The sequence below is a fragment of the Aulonocara stuartgranti genome, assembly GCF_965226115.1.
Source record: "Aulonocara stuartgranti genome assembly, chromosome: 10".
NCBI lineage: Eukaryota > Metazoa > Chordata > Actinopteri > Cichliformes > Cichlidae > Aulonocara > Aulonocara stuartgranti.
The window spans coordinates 21,771,858-21,791,814 of record NC_138946.1 but is presented as its reverse complement, the minus strand read 5'-3'; the positions used below and the strand labels follow the sequence as shown (position 1 = coordinate 21,791,814).

The 19,957-nt window shown below is 40.6% G+C and overlaps 1 protein-coding gene across 1 annotated transcript; it reads left to right on the top strand.

Annotated features, from left to right (window-relative positions):
• Positions 1-286: 286 nt before the first annotated feature.
• snx19a (sorting nexin 19a) lies at positions 287-14,007 on the top strand. Its single transcript, XM_082548725.1, has 12 exons — positions 287-369; positions 2,249-3,742; positions 3,835-3,970; positions 4,058-4,158; positions 4,238-4,357; positions 4,661-4,779; positions 4,941-5,037; positions 5,144-5,285; positions 5,804-5,927; positions 9,832-10,016; positions 10,113-10,200; positions 10,409-14,007. Exons 2-12 carry the CDS (start codon positions 2,273-2,275, stop codon positions 10,518-10,520), a joined length of 2,694 nt encoding a protein of 897 aa, XP_082404851.1. The 5' UTR covers positions 287-369; positions 2,249-2,272; the 3' UTR covers positions 10,521-14,007.
• The last annotated feature ends 5,950 nt before the right edge of the window (positions 14,008-19,957 follow it).

Genomic DNA, 19,957 nt, shown 5'->3' with positions numbered 1-19,957 from the left:
GAAATGTAGAGATAATAAATTTAAAATATTTAAGTGTGCAGAACTGTAAAAATGGAGTAAAGGAATTTAACTTATGCTAATTCAGCTACTAGCGCTTAAATGTGTATCATTTGTATGCTTGTTTTGTGTCTGTTCATTTATTTATGGTCACATAGTTTTATTCTCTAAAATCTGCATACTTATCGCTAGCATTTGTTTTCAGCTGCACATAGATGACTGTATTGCTCTTTAGACAACCAGCAGCCAGAGAGCTGTCCATATGGGCTCTGTGCGTCTATCCAGATAATCTTTGTTGGAGGATTAAGACCGGAGCAGGAAGACATTCAACACGACCTGCATTTGTCCAAAGAGAGTCCTTTAACCTTTCAGGTAATGTGTGTTTTTCTGCTTCATAGCCTAAACTAATAGAAATCCACTGTCAGTAGGCTACGGGCTAGCTGCATATAATAGGTGAGCTTCACTGACCTCTGCTCTGACCTCAGCTGCTGCTAGCCCACAGTACTTTTGTAAACACGCTCTGGATTTCTCTCGAGGTTTGACTGTTATGCGAAATATAGAAAGCAGAAAAAAGTTCAACAACAGGCAATACTCAGTTCAGTTCAGTTCAGTTCAGTTCAGTTCATTTTTATTTCAAACATTTCAAACATGTGCCTTCACAATCATTACAAAATATCATTCCATTATTTGTTTGAAAAGGAGTAGGCTGAAGTATTTACTTATTTGTCCCTACCCCCTCAAGTTTTACCTCTCATTCATTTAAATTTTTTTTTTTGTCTTACTCGCTGTCCATTAAAGTTTATATCAATTTACTGTTGACATGGAAGAAAGTCCTCTGACATGATACTGTAACAGATGGTGCATTCAAGCGTAATTACATTGTCACGGGGCAGTTAATGGAGTAGAACATTATACTCCATACAAACAACATAATAGGTTTATAGCTGTCATATGGACCTTTTGCTTCCAAATGACTTCGGACGTTATCTGATCATTTTTTATTATTCTCATGAAGGCAGTAAATATAAAACAGTCTCTCAGTAGAAGGGATTTTGCTGGAACTGTAATTTTGTTGGGTCAGTGTTTTGAATCCAGTACAGCACTGCAAGCCATCTAAATTTTAACATGTATAATGGTCAGTTGAATTAAATCACACGTCCTCCAAATTCTGTGGGCCATTTACAGTAAACGCAACACAACTTCTGCCTATGTCATATCAGGTGTGGTGTTTTATTAATTTTCTATAAAAACACAAAGAAAAACATCACCTTAAAAAAATGCTAAATTATTGTTCTAATTCCCTGCATATTCCGGTTTTACCGTTTTAATTATGAGGATTTAGATGCTTATCTCTGTGGAGGCTTCCTAGTTCTTTTCTTTTTTCTCTTTTTGGATTTTAATTTACAAAAAAAGTCTCAAATGAAAAAAGGAAATTTGTAAAATAAAACTTGAGGGAAATAGATTACATTATAATGCATATATTTGTTAATGGAAGGCCTATAAAGGGATATGCAAAAGCCCCATCATAGACACAAACACTGTGTAAACATAGATCTGAGTGAGAGTTGTAGCTGGCTGGCTTTATCATGTGAGAATTGAAGCCATTAAACCAGGGATGGGGAACTCCAGGCCTTAAATGCTGGTGTCCTGCAGGTTTTAGATCTCACCCTGGGTCAACACACCTGAATCAAATGATTAAATGGTAAATGACCTGTATTTATATAGCGCTTTACTAGTCCCTAAGGACCCCAAAGCGCTTTACATATCCAGTCATCCACCCATTCACGCACTGGTGATGGCAGCTACATTGTAGCCACAGCCACCCTGGGGCGCACTGACAGAGGCGAGGCTGCCAAACATTAGCGCCACTGGGCCCTCTGACCACCACCAGTAGGCAACGGGTGAAGTGTCTTGCCCAAGGACACAACGACCAAGACTGTCCAAGCCGGGGCTCGAACCGGCAACCTTCCGATTACAAGGCGAACTGCCAACTCTTGAGCCACGATCGCCCACGATTAGTTCATTGGCAACCCTCTGGAGAATTTAAAGACATGTTGAGGAAGTAATTTAGCCATTTAAATCAGCTGTGTTGGATCGAGGACACATCTAAAACCTGCAGGACTTCGGCCCTTAACGCCTGGAGTTCCCCCGCCCCTGCATTAAACAGTTACCGGTATACTGAAATTTAGTCATTACTATAATGTTCTTATTGCTTGTTATTTAACAGTATATGCATTTTTTTTTTCAACAGGACAAATCCCCACTGCCGATCATAATGTCTTTATTGGATTTTCTTGGGCAGGGGAAGCTGTTGGGGGTCGGAGTTCTGCTGGTGTGGCTCGTCCTCTTCCACCTTCTTGTTAATGTTTGGCTCCTTTGCGTCTTCACCAGTCTCCTGGTAGTTCTCGGAGGTTGGCTTGGGTCACGGGCTCTGCTGGATGCCAACAGCGTTCTCCACCTGGAGCACTTCTTGCCTCTTGGCAACATTAACCCACCTCAGTATTCACCTGAGCACGAGTGGAGATTGAACCATGAGATCCACAGCGCTGTCCACAAAGCAGTGCGTGACTTTGTGTCCTCGTGGTATCGCACTCTGCTGCCCGAGGTGGAGGGCGAGTTTGAGCGTGCGGTGCGTAATTCGATGCTGGAGTCAGTGATGGAACTGAAGGAGCGTGCCCGGCGAGTGGACAGAAAGGTCATGGTTCAGCGGTTGCTGGAGGTGTACGGGGGTCACCTGCAGAACTACATGACAGTAAGACAGATACAGTCAACACAAAAGGGAAGCATGAGCCTCTGGCAGCTCTACAGTGAAGTAGACACCCCTCATCCAGCTGTGAGCAGCAAAGCTGCTGAGCTCAGCTACTCCAGAGCTCTAGTTCACCTTGTACTACACGTGCTGGTTCCATACCCACAGATGGAAACCAGGACAGGAGGTTACATGGTTACAGAACTTATTACCTGCAACGTGCTGCTACCGCTCATAACCAGGATATCCGATCCTGACTGGCTCAACCAGACCATTGTAGACATACTTACCAGATGCAGAGAACCACACCAGGAAATCAACGTGGATGACCTCCCAGTAGATCCCCTATACAAATGTCAGATCGACCAGGAGTCCTGGGCCACCTGCATGTCACTGTCTTCTTCCGATCAAGCTGGTCTCGCCAGCAAAAGCGCCTCTGACCTTGATGACCTGAATGAGAGCCGGAGCACGACGGAGCAGACTGAGTCCTCACTGAGCAGCATGGTTAGCTTGGCGTCAGCTGGGAAATTTCAAAGCTGCCGCCCAGGTCTGCTCACATCATACAAAGTGAACTGCTGTCCGCTTACATCTGCCCATCACTCCAACTCGTCAGAGTCCAAAATAATTTCACTGGACTCGCTAACTCAGTCTGACTCGGATGATGATCTGAAAGGAGGCTTTTGCGAGTGTGGTCCTTCAAACAACTTCTGCAGCATGCTCACTTCTAAAGATGTTGAAGCCTATGGATGCTTCGGTCCACTGAGAAATCTAGGACAGAAGGTGGTGGTGCCGGTGGACTCCCAGTGGCCAGCAGGCATAGCTGAAGAGAAATCTCCAGGTTGCCCTAGAAGAAAGCTTTGTTTACCCTCTTATAACTTGGATTCCCCCAGCAATGCAGTGGCACCTGTGAACATCCAGAATGTCAGAATTGGTGGCACCGTCACCGCAAAAGACCAGCGTGGCACCGGCATACATCCCTATATTCTTTACACCGTAAAGGTACAGTCATGTCACAGCCTGGTACAATGAAGCTGTCTTATGAAATTGGATTATTGATGATTGCATACTGCACCCCTCTTTCTGTTTAACAGTTTCAGACAGCGACCAGTGATGGCAGCGCCACTCCACAGCATGCGGCCTGTCACGCTGTCAATCGCAGATACAGCGAGTTCCTCAACTTGCAGACACGATTAGAGGAGAAGCCTGAAATGAAGAAATTAATCAAGAGTAAGACATCGTCCTCTGCTTTAAGACATCACCAAACCCTAGTAGTCCAAGAAGAGATGCCACGTTTATTTATTTATTGCATTTCAGATGTCAAGGGCCCAAAGAGGATTTTCCCTGATCTCTCATTCAGCAGTCCAGACGGTGAGAAGGTTGAAGTGCGTAAAAGCCAGCTGGATGCCTTCCTAAAAGTAAGCATTGGGATTATAACTTTTGCATTTGCAGGGTTCTGACGTTTGTTCTTGTGGTATAATTTTTATTGTTTTCTAGCAATTAAGCAGCATTCCTGAGATAGCCAACAACGAAGACATGCAGGAGTTCCTAGCTCTCAATTCAGGTGTCTGTACATATTTTGGAAGAAAACCTTTTGCCAAGTCAAGAATTGATAAGGTAGGAACAAGCTAACAGAAAATTAAACCAATAAGTAGTTGCATTTTGTGAAATTTACTCCATTACTCCCCTGCGAGAGTTAAGTAAGAAGTTTTATGCCTTGTTCTTGAGCATGGAGTTGGACCTTTTGTGAAAATGTGTAAAGAAATTCCACATTGTAATACTCAAGAACGCACAAAATAGAGAAGAATAAATACTCAAGAAGCTAATCATGTTCAGAATGAGACAAAAACTGGATGCTTTTTCTTTCTTTTTTCTACAACTTGAATTTAATTATCTCACATATGTTTGATTGATTGAAAGATGATGGAAAATGCTTTGGACACTTTGAAGACAGCTTTCCCACATCCAGAACCCCTCAGCCCAACAGAGGACATTGATGGAGATCCTGATGGAAGAACAATGGACAACAGAAAATACAGGTAAGAGCTCTATCTGCCTGATACCAGTCTTCACACACATTCAAATCTACTTTGCTTCCTTATTATCAATTCGGTGAGTTAATTCTCAGCTTCTTTCATGTTGGATTTAATTCACTTATTTTTGTAACACGGGGATTCCTGTTTTGTGTTCTGTGCTTCAGGAGGCTTTTCCCAAGCAAAATCTCCCCAGCCTTCAATATACCCAACATTCCTGATCTACATCCTAAAGTGACATACTGCTTCAGTGAAGGCAGCACTGTAAGTTATTATTCCTCATGAACTATCAACACAAACATGTTTCAGACTAATGTGGGAGAGCGTTGACATTTTCTTCAGAAATCATTTGCTTATTCTGATTTTCTAGGTCCTCAATGGCATGTCACTGTCCCACCTCGAGAATTTTGTTGGTGAGCAGGAAACACTGTTATGTGGACTGAATGGGAAAGAGAACAAGCAGAGGTGTGAGCAAGATGTGAAGAAGACTTCAGGGAAAACTCACGGCACAGGTTGAGTTTGTCTGAAGTAGATTTATCCACATTGGCAAGATGCACTGACACAGTTTTACCACATGGGTGCAGCAAAACCCAATGTCTGTGGTGGCTTTAGCTGAGCAGTAGACGATTTGCAGCAATAGGGCACAAACACATTTTGGAGACTTTTTGAATCCACATTTAGTAAGAATGTTTTTTTTTACTTGCAGTGGAAAATCTTGACCTCAGCATCTATTAATAGATATTTCTCATTAAAAAAATTTTTGGTTGATTGTTTATTAACAACACAAAGGTAACTCCATGTTTTTGCCCACTACCACTAATGGTGTGTTCTGCCTTTACAAGTAGTCAAATATTTTTTTAATTCATTTGTGAAGATTCCCATCCTTGTGCTGAAATAAATGTATAATTAATGTATAATTAATGTATAATTAATGGGGGTTTGTGTGTGTGTGTGTGTGTGTGTGTGTGCGTGCGTGCGTGCGTGTGTGCGTGTGTGTGTGTGTGTGTGTGTGTGTGCGTGCGTGTTGCAGACACAGCTGTGGCAGATGTCGCTTTGAACATCTTGTGTTTGCTGATGAAGGATCAGTGGAGTTGGCTGTGCACTGAGAACATCCAGAAGGCCATCAGACTGCTCTTCGGGACTTTCATCGAGAGGTAAGAGTTCCTCCGCATCTGCAGCTGTTTGTGAACTGTTGTTCCTGATTTACTTACACTGTAAGTAAATCAGGAACAATTTACTTGCACTGTAAGTAAATCAGGAGTGAAGACAAAATCAACAATGACTTATGCCATAAGTCATTGCTAACCCATCCTTCCGCTCAAATGAGCTTGGAATAGTTAAAGGGAGCATTTTGGGAAACCACTACAAGGTAGAGGCTTTCCTTGGAGAAGGGGGCTTTGGTATTGTAGCCAAATGCCGTGATACCAAAACCAACCGAGCTGTGGCTATTAAGGTGAACAAGAACAACCCTGATATTCTGCAACAGGCAAAACTGGAAATTTTCATCCTGGAGCAGCTGAGAAGGTTGGATCCAGATGCCGCCAACATTGTTCAATGGAACGGCTTTTTCCACGACGGAGAGCGTGTTTGCCTGAAATTTGAACTCCTAGACCAATGCCTGTGGGACTACATACAGGACCCGAATAATCGGCGTCTCCCCATAAGCGAAGTCAGGCCAATTTTAGGTCAACTCACAAATGCTCTGTCCCACCTGGGTTCTTTGGGAATAGTGCACGCTGACCTCAAACCTGGAAACATCATGGTTGTAAATCGCTATGAGTCTCCAGTCAAAGTCAGACTTATAGACTTTGGCCTCGCATGTCCTGCGTCTGCAGTGATGCCTGGTGACCGTGTGGGGACAGTTGGTTATAGTGCACCTGAGGTTATGCTTGGCCTTCCTTATAACGAAGCAAGTGACATGTGGTCTCTGGAGCTGGTGGCTGTGGAGCTTGGTACAGGGGTGCCACTCTACCCTGGAAAAAATATTATGAAGTTTTGAAATTCATCATAGAAACTCAGGGTCAGCCGCCAGATCATGTTCTCGATCCTGGCGTGTACACTGAAGACTATTTCACAAAAGACAACTACAACCAACAACGCTGGACATTTAAGACCGCTCAACAATTTAAATACGAGACAGGATATGAATCTTTGGAGACAAGATACATAAAACTGACACGTCTGGATGACCTCGAACAAATAATGCTGTTTAGACGAGGACCAGAAGATGGCCAACGCTTATTTGTCAGCCTAACTAAAGAGATGTTGGCCTTGGATGCACACCAGCGGATAACACCCTCTCAGGTTCTCCGGCATCCCTTTTTCAACCCTGGCCTCTCCAACAGGTTCCCAAGTATCAACACTGAAAAACCATACAGAGTCAATCTCCAGCATGGCATCTTCCACCCTGGACAAAAGTGATAAAAAACACAAACTGGGGTTGGAAAAGGATATTAACAGCAAATTACACTGGAAATATTAGTTAAGCTGCTCCAATAATTATCACTTTGGCTTTTTTTTAAATTTTTTTTTAATTTTCACTCCCCCCACCCCAACCAGTCGCGGCAGATGACTGTCCCTTCCTGAGCCTGGTTCTGTCGAAGGTTTCTTCCTTTTTAAAGGGAGTTTTTCCTTCCCACTGTCGCTAAATGCTTGCTCATAGGGAATCTTCTGATTGCTGGTGTGGCCAAAACTCTAGGGGAAGTAGCAATTCTTGTGAAAATTAAAAAAAAAAAAAAAAAAAAGCCTACCAATATTCAAAGCAGAGCAGCGGACACCTTACCATCACATCAGTCCTTTAATCCGACCTAAAACACCATGTTTACAGAAATAAATTCCATACAAATTGGAAATAAATTGTTGTTTTTGATTGTTTATAAATATATAGTGCTACCCTTCAGCCTCCTAGTAGACATACCTGTGTTATAAATGTGAAACTCCTCCGATTTTCAGAAAAGTTTACCTCTGACCTTGAAGTCAAGGTCACTGAGATTTAAGCTTCACAGAGATTTTCAGTAGATGCAACCATGGTATTGATTTGAAAAATCTACACAATCACAAACTTGGATGTCCACAGCGCCTCGCCATATACCAAAGATTAAGAGGGGTTTTTTTTTCTAGGTTTTTATAAAGATTACAGAACACAAATAACAAAAATGCCAACGCTATTGTCATTTTTGACAACGCTATTTTGATGTTGTCTAATGTAGTGCAAAAAAACAAAACAAACCCAAAATTTAGTAAATAAAGTAAATAAGGTATATACTACATAGTATACAACATTTTAGTGGTCCACAATGGGGTCAATGAACAGAATGAAGGAAGTAAGTCTTTTATATGACAATGGTGTGAAAAAGCGTTTTCCTATTTATTTGTATGTTTGTCACACTTAAACATTTCAGATCATCAAACATTTTTTTTCTTTTTTAATGTAAAAAGAAAAATCCTTTAACTGTACAGTTTTCTTGATGTTATGATGCTTCTACCACTGGTTTGTCATTAATATTTTATTGTCTTAGTGTGTTAAAGATTCTAGTTCTTATTCTGGTCAAACTGTGCTTCATTATTTGTTTACAGCACAGCTACAGTTCCAGGTGACTTCAAGTCAAAAGGATACTACATGTCAATGGCCAGCAGCCTGTATTCAGTTTGAATATTGCAGTAAATGTACCTGGATCTGTTTCTATTGGGTTGTGAATTTGGTCTCACTGTTACATCCAACTTTTAGAGTGGGATAAAGACAAAAAGAAACAAGAGAGAATGGATTTGTAGTTAGAAATCCAAAGTTGCTTCTGTTTTGCCCACACACATTGATGATGATTTCACATCGTAAGCAGGTTATCAAATGTGGACAGAATGTTAGCAGTATAATCAAATACTTAATCTTGATGGCATTACCTTGGCCTCGAGTAACACTGTGACGAATCTTGGAGCCATTTCTGAACAGGATATGTCACTCAACTCACACATTAAACAAATCTCTAGGACTGTTTCACTTCATCTGAGCAATATTGTCAAATTTAGAAACATCCTGTGAGAGTGAGACAGAAAAATGACTTTGAGATTGTTACTTCTAGAGTGGGTTACTGTAAACAGGTAAAATCTCCCTGAAAAACCTTCAGTTCAAAGGCCACAGTGAGAGTGCTAACATATCAGCTTCTCTTGATTTGCTGCCTGTTAAAACCACAACTTAATTCAAAATTCTTCTCTTTGAATAGAAAGTCCTGAATGATCATCATACTGTATGGGTAGAGTTTCTTAAAGTAGAATGGGAGGCTGAGCCTTCGACTATCAGGCTCTTCTCCTGTGGAACCAGCTCCCAGTTAGGGATCAGGAGACTGACACTCTCTCTACCTGGAACACGAAACTTCAACTTGATAAAACTTATACCTCAGGTGACTCTGCTAGAGGACTTTTCTGGTGTTTGTCTACTCTCTGCCATAGTTTGTGTGATGTCCTTTTGGTTGTTCGCAGTCTTTGTACTGTCATTCTGTTATTTACATTCCAGGAAAAAATATTGAATTTTTATTCATTACAATAAATCACAGCAAGGCCTCAACAGTTGGCTATGGGGTCTATTTTGTGAGCAGGTGACATATTTACAGTCATTTATTTTTCCTTCATTCAGCCAGATCTAGAGGGCACAAGGACAGGTTAGTGGTGGTTAGTTGGATTTTAATGGTGCACGATCTTCTCTCCGATTGTCTTTCAGGAGTTTTTTAGCACACACACATAAATGTTATGGGTTTTTGTGCTTTACTTGCTAAACTAAATAACTACTGGACCCACTTTACCACATGGTGTGTGGGAAATGGGCTTTTCCTACCCCTAATGTTATGCTATCATTAAATGGTCATACTGGTCACAACTTTTGGCTTGATATCTGCCTCTGGGACCTCACTTCTGGCTTAAGGTTCATGTTTTGCATTCTCCTGTAATTGCTTAAAGCACGCTTTTTCATGAGCTTGCATTTAATTCCCCATCTGTCTGTTTGACACACTGGCACATGTCCTGAACATGGACGCACTCACTAAAGTATTGAACTGATTTCTGTATCAGATGGTTGGATGTAGGTGTCGCCCACCTTACCAGTGCTCCTTGCTGGGTGATTTACCTACAAGTGCTGCAGGAAGCTGTATGGCCCGGTGGCACTCTGCCTGCTCAACCACAGCCTGAGCGAAGTGCTGCACAAAAGGAGAAAACAAAGGAGCAATGTTTGGACTGCCTGATGCAGCTGCTCCCAGGTGAATAACAGCTGTTCAAATCAGATTACTGCTGTTAAATGCTGCCCTGATTTTCATAGCTTCTGACAGTATGTTTCACTGTTTGTGTCTGAGCAGAGCTCATCACTGACATGCTGGGTAATGAGAAGTACAGACTGAGTTTGGAGACTATGCTGGAGTCTTTGCAGGACCACCAGATAAACAAGTGAGTCAGCAACCAAACAGCAAGCTAACAAGAAACAGAAACTGTATCAGTGCTGGTCTCTGATTATCACTAAACAGTACAACCACAATGTTAATGTTTCAGATAGAACTGCAAACTCCTCTTACCTTTCATATTTATACTATTATATCATCAATCTAAGAATGTCATTTTCCTGATGTCTTTTTCCTACATCTGTGTTTTTCTGCAGGCATCTGCTTTACTGCATCTGTGACCTGCTGCTGGAATTTTTGATCCCCGAGTCGTGTGATGAGAACTTCCAGCATTCTCTGCTACAGAGCTTGACCAAAGACACATATTGAGACAACAATGATCGTCATTAGTTTACAAAAATCTGCCTGCTGAAGCCCAGAACTGATCACCAGACAGACTCGGGTCTGAATAACAGTCACGACTCTCAGCAGCTTGTCTGATAGATAAATGGAATACACAGGTAAACAAATATCTGTCATTCAGTTGTGGCGAGCTCAGTGTACTTATATAATTCCTATCATTATTTCATGATCATTTCAACTTCCCATATGTGTGATAGACTTATCACTTATCCCATTATCATAAAACAAGCTTGAGCTTCCATTTCAGCTTATAAAAAGTTTGCATCCAAGTAAAATACCATGTACTGTATTTGTCCTCCTCCTCCATTTCTTTACTTTTCAAGTTAAATCTGTTAACGTTTCAGACAGTGTCCCACATTATCCCAAACATACCTACTCTTTTGCCCCATTTTTAGTCTTTTGGGGAGTGATAAGATGATTAGGTGATGCATCGTTGGTGGAAGCAGTTCATGGAGATGCAGCTTGTCTTATACTTGTGCAGGATGTGACGTATTCATAAAAGCCTGTAGTCAATGGAGTCCACAGGGTAATGGCACAACAAAGCGGCATCAATCACGCAGATTAATGAGAAAAAAGACTGATCCTGGCTTCATATTTATATCATCACGCAAACTGACGTCTGGTTAACATGTCACCCAGTTAAACTCATTTTTTTGGCTCTTGGGCTCTTTTATCTTGATGCATTCATTTATTCTGATGTGGTTGTAAATCGTGCACATTCCTACTTTGGAGCCTGGTAAGTTCACAGCTGGCATGAGTGCATATGTTCATGATATCTACCTGAAGTATGATCTTCAGATGTAGAACTCGACAGATCGCCGGGGCTTGAAAGGAAATGAAGGAGGCTCTTCCAGGATTTTATATAAAGTTTTATTCTGTCTTTTGTCGCCCTTTATCTAATGACTGCTAGAGGTCTCACTGTGCTTCTCAGTGCAATTAGTGCCTTCAGCTGAGCCCTCTGACATCTGTGAGTGAAATCAGCAGTGTGATGGATTTGCTCAGATGAAAGCTGGGGCTGAACTTCAGACAGGTGTACTGACTGAGTCAATAAATGTTTGAAGTTGAGAGCACTGTTGGGGAATCCCCCTGTCTTCAACACAAAGAGTGAACTTTAGCCGTCACAAAGAGGATTTTGTGCTAGTTTTCTTTGATTACTCCTCTGTGTCAGGTAACTTATTCATATAATCCAGCTCTTCTCACACATTCTTTCACTGTACAAACACTATTTGTGTGAAAGGAGTTAAAAATCGACTGATTTCATAAATAAGTGTGTATAAGTATTGTGTTTTAGTCTTCCCATGATCTTTTGATCCGGAGAGCAGTTAAAAAAATACCAATTTCTTCACAGCCAAATTCCGTGATGAGGGATAAATTAACTGCATGATTTACAAAACCGCTTTATGTTTTGCTTGAATGGTAAATTGAAAAAAAGTAAGGAAAAGCACTCTTTTTATAGAGTGCTTCCATATGGCAACATAATTTTATTAAATATGGATGGCTAATATAGTGTGTGTTTGTGAGTATCTTTATTTCATTGAGGGGAAAAAAAATCAGCATCACTTGGTATCTGCATGCACTCTGTACTTGAACTGAAAGATTTATTATCCGTGTTAAGCACGACAGGGTAACAGGGTCACTGGTGGCTGGTACTCAGACAACTGTCAAGCATCCTTAAATATTCAGTATGGCAGCCTATTGCAAAGAATCTCTGAAACACTGAAATAATTACAATCAGTTCAAAGAGGGTGTTTGTCTGTAAAAAGAAAAAAAAATCTGGCAGTTCTGTCATGGTGATTGACAAAGTCTCAAAAATGCGCACTCTTCCCTGCTCTGCAATTATCTCTTCCAATGTAAAACACTTTTCTATCAATTTAGTGTGTTTCCAGCAGAATAATCCTGTAACACACACAAGGTTTATAAAGCTTTAAGACCACAGTGTGAGCAAAAGTTGTATATTGGATGCGCACAGATCCAACAACAGGGGAGTTGTTCACATATGCTCACATATAAACTGTCAGTCGTCGGGGTGTAAATCCACTCCTATTGTTTCCACTTGCTGGTCAGCAGGACTTCATAAAGTTAATATTAGGAACATTTAGCACATCTCACTTCCTTTCTTATGAGATCATGGTCTGATACTGGTGGGGCCCCACCTCCTGTCTCATGCTTTGGGACTTGTTTGTGACTGGAAACCAGGGGGGATTAAATGCTTAAACTGCACTGCTGGTGGCCACATATGAGTGGGAACAGCTGTATTTTAACCACAAATTGCTTAGTGCAACAAATACCCACGGAAGTTCACAACTTAGATCCATTACAGGAATTGCTGAATCATTCCAAATAAGCATTATTATTCATTTAAAGTATATTGTAAAATATTGTGATTTTATCTGATAAAAATCATCCCCCCACCCTTAGAGTTTTTTAATTTTTAGTGAAAACAGTGAAATTTGTTGTGCACAGTTGTAGGCTTCCTTGGGGTGACTGGTAAAATCTTCATTAGATGTTCCTCAGGTCAATGTGTCCAATGCTTTGGTTAATGAAACTGTGAGGAACATGGCGAGTGAAGGCCAGTATGCTCTGATCCAACAGATGAGCTACTGTTACACAAATTGCTGAAAAAGTTCATTCTGGTTGACATTATCAGAATACACACTGCACTTTGTTGGGTATGAGGTTGCATAGGGATAATAATGTACACTTTTATTGATCCCCGTGGGGAAATTCTTCTCTGCATTTAACCCATTCACTCAGTGAAGCAGTGGGCAGCCACTAGTGCAGCGCCCAGGGAGCAGCGTGTGGGGATGGTACCTTGCTCAGGGGTACCTCAGGGTAGCTGTTCAGGGGATTCGAACCCCTGACCTTCCGATCATGGGGCAACCGCTTTTACCTACTGAGCTATCACTGCCCCTCTGGATCTGGACCACAGAGAAATGGAAGTTGTCCTACTGGAAAAGCTTGGGTCCTGCCATTCACCTGGATGTTACTTTGACACATACCATCTACCTAAACGTTGTTAGAGACCATGTGCATCCTTTCATGGAAGCTGAATTCCCTGACAGCTGTAGCCTCTTCCAGCAGGATGAATATGCCCTGTCACAAAGACAAAAGAAGCACAACAACCTGAAGTGTTGACCAAATTCCACAGCTCTCAATCCAATCAAATATCTGGGCAATGTGGTGAACAATCAAGTCCAATTCATGGAGGCCCCACAACTTACAGGACTTACAGGATCTGTTGCTAACTTCTTAGTGCCAGATACCACAGCACATGTTCAGGGTCTAGTGAAGTCCATGCTTCAATGTTTTAGGCTTGTTTTGATAGCAAAAGAGGGACTGCCACAATATTAGGCACGTGGTCATAATGTCATGATCAGTGTTTGATCGTAAATGTTGTGTAGGACGTCTGTTTTGGCACAATTTAGGCTCATTAGAACCAACTGAGTACAACTTGAATACCACAGCCTACCTGAGTATTGTTGCTGACCATGTCCATCCCTATAAACCACTGTGGTCAATGTCACAAATTTCAAATAATCTCAAAATAGTTTCTTGAACATGACATTGAGTTCACTGTACTCGAGTTGCGTCCACAGTCACCAGATCTCAATCCAATAGAGCACCGTTAGGTAGTGGTGGAGCAGATGATTAACACCATGCACGTGCAGCAGTGTGATAGTATCTTGTCAATATGGACCAAAAGGAATGTTTCAAGGACCTTGTTGAATCTATGCCACGAAAAATTAACAGTTCTGAAGGCAAAAGGAGGTAGAAGCTGGTACCAGCAAGGTGTACCTAAGAAAGAAGCCGTGAGTTTCATATCAGTAACACGATGATAATGACAATAGTATTAAACTAGTTTCATTATAATTCACCATGGTCCCAAACAGCAGATGTTCTTTATGAGTTTGCAATAGTTGTGACATGAGGCATGACCAACCACAGCTAAGAAAGTGTCAGAAAAGCCCAGCAGCTGCTGAAGCATCATGAACTGTCTCAGTTTTACAGTGGAATGTCAGTGTTGTAATGATTAATGTACAGTCTCATGGACATTTGTGCAAACATTCCACATCATGTAGTGATTATTCACAGCAGGTGAATACGACCAGCTAACAAATGTGTTTCCTGACCTTTAAGCTAATACTTTGTTTTCAAACTCAATCTGTAATTAAAATCAGCATTCTTGTGAAATCTTTGTACACCACTCCTTTTGCCATTTTCCCGTACATCCAATGACGTAAGAATACGTCTTGTATGACACAGAATTTAATCTTTTGGCGTGAGCAAGCCTAACTGCTGATTGTAGTACGTGACCTTGCAATAAAGCCAATCTGGTTCCTGTTAGTGGTGTGTCCTCTGCTGCACAGTGCAGATGTGCAGTGTAGCCTTTAAGGAACTCTTACACCCCACACCCTGTCCTACTTCCATCTACTTAGAAAAAAAAAACCTGTGTTCTCAAAAAGAATTGCATTTGCTATATGACTTTATCCAGTAGAAATTCTACTGCCTGTACTCCACCCCTTTTCTAGTTTATTTGATTATTTGACCAGTAGAAGGAAAGACGTTGCATGGAAGTGGGCATAGTGGTAGGCAACAATGCTGTGAATGCATTTCTGAGACTATAAACTTAAAACAGGCTAAAAAGGAGAAATATGATACGATGGATAAGGGAAAAGTGAAGGGTGATGTTGACCTCATAGTGACCCCAACTTCAAAACAACTGTGTGAGTCAAAGCATTTATCACTGACTTCTGGAAACTGTAACAACTGTTGACTTTAACTGTATAAAGTTTAATCTGGAAGTTCATCAGGAGCAGGTTTATATTTGCCAAAAAGATTATACACCAACCCCATCCATCCATCCGTCCGTCCGTCCATCCATCCATCCATCCATCCAGGGCTAGGTTAAAGCTTTTGAGAGGTGCTTTTGTATCCATGATTCCTTCTGTCCAGCCTGTATAGCAATAGTGGTTCAGCCCATTTTAAAATAATTGCTACCCCTTATATTCAGTCAGTGTCAGCCTGCCCCCCTGTTAAAGTTAACATTTTCTAATGAGCTGCGTGCTTTTCTGCTACTTCCCTTTGCTTCCTATATTGACTTTTTCTTTCTTTGAGTCCTGAATCTAAGCTCTTTTACTTAGAGCTTACTAAGATCAATCATCTTTATTTGAAAGAGATTTGAAATTATGGGTATGGAGCACATGCCAAACAAGGGTCTTTATGCCATTCTTTGTTTGTGCTAATCAGTTGAATAGCTCTTCTTAAGAGGTCATTGCGCTCCCCAGTCGAAATGGAAATGCTTATCATTTTTCAAGTTGAAAAGGTAATGATCACTAGAGCCATTTCTCTGAATCTCAGTGAAAGAATGTGCTGTTTTTGGTATTCCAGTATTTTGGTGCATAACATCAGTCGCCCATATAAGGTCGCATCTGCTCTTTTGTGCTTGACACAGAGATAGACGTATAGTTTTCATAGCTATACATCTATAGCCATAAAATTATACATCTGTACATTATGGTCTTAACTGCTGATAAGAGATTAAAGAGAAAAACTGCAGCTTTCATGTGGAGATTACATTGCAGATTCAAGACTGCAACGGTCTCATGGCGATGAAATGAAACATGTGAGTGTGAATTCTCTTTTTCATCTGTAAATGGTTGACGGGGGAAAAGGTGCCCCCTGACAACGGAACATTATGAAACATGCTCGTAAAGTTTTTTTCTTTTTACCATACCACAGTACACTTTCTTTACCTTAGAGTATACAGCCTGTAGCTCAAAGGAAGTATAAAACCTGTCATTTTAATAAGTAGCTTTTTTAAGCCCTGGGCGAAAACCAGGCTTATAGTTGTGGTCTTCTCTGTTTAAACAGATATAACACAGTGGGAAGGGTGTCACTGAGGCCTGAGTTTGAGTTCTTCATGCCTCATTAGACCATATAAAAGAAAAGATAGAAGTTCAATAAGATAATATTTTCAAATATTACTGAAAATTCTCAGTAGGTGAGCTATGTTAAAATGCTCTATAATTTTATGCATGCTTGCAGTTGCCACTTCAGAAAATACTCTGCACTTTATCAGAATTCACATGTACTGCACAGAGAAGAAATCCTGTTATTTTTCTGCCATGTATGAGGTCAATGAGGAGTGTTGAAACGGCAGACACTATATCAGCCCCAGGAAAGGCAGTAATATTTGACCTGCATCCAGGAATCACAACAAGTCATTATTCTGATCTCTGTGCAGACAGAGAGCAGACCGAGCTGTGTGGACAGTGTGTAAATCAATGTATGGGGGATTAGGGCTAACATTATGGGAGATTGGAGTCAGCTAGTTTAGAAGAACAAAAATGTGGTGCAGAGTAAGATGTCCTGAGAAAGTGTTACAAGGGGCTAGAAGAGGTTTAGATAAGTTGATCATGAAATAATTCTCTTGTTCAGCTGCAGCACAGAAACTCCAAAACTTTTGTGCATTACTCTTCTTCTTATGTGGTGAAAATATATCTGCAATAGTACATCTAGGAGTTTCATTTAATGTCATCAGTCAGATAAGACAGCTACAAAACAGACACCCCCCCTTTTGGGCTTGGATTTGGCGCTTGACTGCATTGCTCCCCAGGTACTTCCTTGGAGTTGTTACCTGAGCCTTCCCCCAGGCAGCTCAGCACGACACTGCACAGCAGAAATGAGGTAATCTTGTTAAATGGTGACAGTCAGTTTCATATCAATCAAGAAAAAAAAAAGACAAAAGCCTTACAAATTCTGTATGGCTGTCATTAAAACTCATTTACATTTCAAAAATTTCACTGTGATCTGAAAAGTGGCTGTAGACGCCTGTTTAATCTGTTTAAACATTAATTAAAGGACTATTCCTGACGCCCACCCCTTCACCCATCTACAGTAACCCCAAGAAATGGCCGAGATCATATCGTTATCAATACCTAAGTGGAAGTCAAGCAGTCGGCTCCTGACACTTCTGTTTGTTAAGTGACCTGGGTCAAATGAGGTCTGATAGCTTAATGGGGGCTTTGAGACTTCTGGAAAATGGTTATAATTGGATTTAGGCTGTGACTGCTCTCCTGAGGTGTGAGGAAAACACTAAGAAATACCTGGAACAAGGCTGCAAACAATTATGTTCAGATCCTGCTTTTTCTTAACTTTTCTGCAAATATGATTGACTCACACAGTCTGTATATTTAATTGAATTTTATTTCATTTTATTTATTAATTTTTTGGCCAAGTTTTCTGTCTTGAAATGAATGGCATTTATCACTCTTATTTGTATATCTGATCACTAGTTTTTCACGTATACTTTTGCTATGGCTGTATAGCATTTCTTAGGATATATGGAGAAGCCATTAAGCTAAGCTGTATTGACTGTATTGTATTCAAGTGGCCATTGTACATTCAGTCGGGTCACATTCAGTCAGTTGTTTCTCTCTGACCGACCTGCCTGAGGTCAATGTATCCGGTTGTTAAGTGATGACGTGACGAATCCTACTTCCAGGCCTAAAATAGTCTGCGTTTAATATGGCTTTTGTGTTGTTAACATGTTTAATGTTTTCTATTTTCTTCTATTTAATCTCAAAAAGCTCCTAAAACAGTCAGTGATCACTGTTGACCTCCCTCGGCTTTTATTACCGCTAATCATTCATTAAGCTCAGTTTTTAAAACCTTAGGATGTAACTACAGCCCAGCCCATGCAGCAGTATATGAATGACTAACCTCGTATTGTGGATGGATTATCTCAGTTGTTCTCCTGGCTGAAGTTTGGTTCTTTTACAGCATCCTGCCATGCGATTACATTTGTTCCTGACCACCGAGAACACTCACGTTAACTTTTATCGAGTGGAAAAAAAGTTAGCTTGTTTATATTATGCTAACATAGCTGTGTCGCTAGCGGTCACGTAGCACATCATTATATACCAACTAGCCAAACTTCAGTAACCCTACAAACGTCACTGCTGTTTAGTTTTCTGTCTTCATTTATGTTGGAAGTGATAACAGAGCTGTACTTTTTAATTTGTTTCCAAAACCCTGCAGTCAGGACATGCTATATTGTATTTAGATAGAAGCTAGCGAGCTAACTTCCTGCTAACTTCTAACTCCGTTAAATGTCATAAATTCCATTTTCATGGATGCCTGGATGTTAAACTCAATTGTTACACCTGGTAGAGCAGAACGCTGATCATTTTATTAAAGATGAAAGACTTTAGACAGTTTTTCAACTCTCAGTAATGCCATAGTGATCGTTTGATATATGGACCTGCAGCGGAGTTTAGGCCCAGACACGGCTAGTGACGTCAGACTTAACGACCGGATAATTAGGATATAAACATAAATGGATAGTAATATTATAGATCATGTTTGTCCCATTTCAACCACAGAACACTCTTTGATAAACTCCCCAAAAGAGAATGACTTCCTGTTTTTTTTTCTCAATTTGTCGTAAATCACAATACTACTTTGTTTCTTTTATTTTTAAGATGACTGCTGTTTTTTTGTTGTTGCTTTTTTAAATTTATGGATGTAGATGTGTGCAAGTGAACACAGTTTTACCAATGAATGTTTTGGGTCTGATGTTTGTGATGTCAGTGCCAACACATTTATGAGAGATGCGAGTTTGCTAACGCTGCAATTCACACACATGCAATAAATAATAAAAAGCATGAGTATGTAGAGTTTTTAATGAAACATGGACTTCGCAATATTTATGTGGTGAAGTCAGAGCTAAAGCCATGACCTTAGTTTGTGGAGAGCAGATTGCTGTGTTTAGAGATTACATCTTGAATTGCCTTTATGAACCTAAACATGCAGAGAAACACAACAACGTGACTGTTGTACAATGGAGATTGACATCTGAAACTTAAAAAAAAAGGAAATCCGCAAAAGCAACTAGCGCTTTTTACCAAGCTGTAGCGGTGCAGTCAAGACCAACTTCATCATTTCTCACAAAATTACTGTAAAACATAAGCCACTTTTTTCGCGAGGAGTTTATCATAAAGTGTTTGGTGGACTCTGTTATGCTAATATACACTGAAAAAAGAAACATTTGGAAATGTGCCCTTCTCCAGAAACTCCAGTAAGTCTGTAACAAAATGGATCGAGGACATTGCAGGAAATCTGGAGCTTCAATCGAGAAATGAAGTGGGCAATTTTGACTTTTTCTCCTTGGCTCTGGACCAGAGTTGTGATGTATGCACCAGAGCCCAGTTACTCATCTAGAGTTTTTGATTACAGAGGAGCTGGCAGCAATACACTCAATGAAAGGGACTTTGTGAAGAAACAGTTTTTCAATTATGAAGTTTAACACAATCAAACTTCTACTGGTCAGTGATGATCACGTCTGCTGTTGCATTTCCACTTCAGATATTGAACCTGACTTTAATTGACCTGTTCTAAGACAA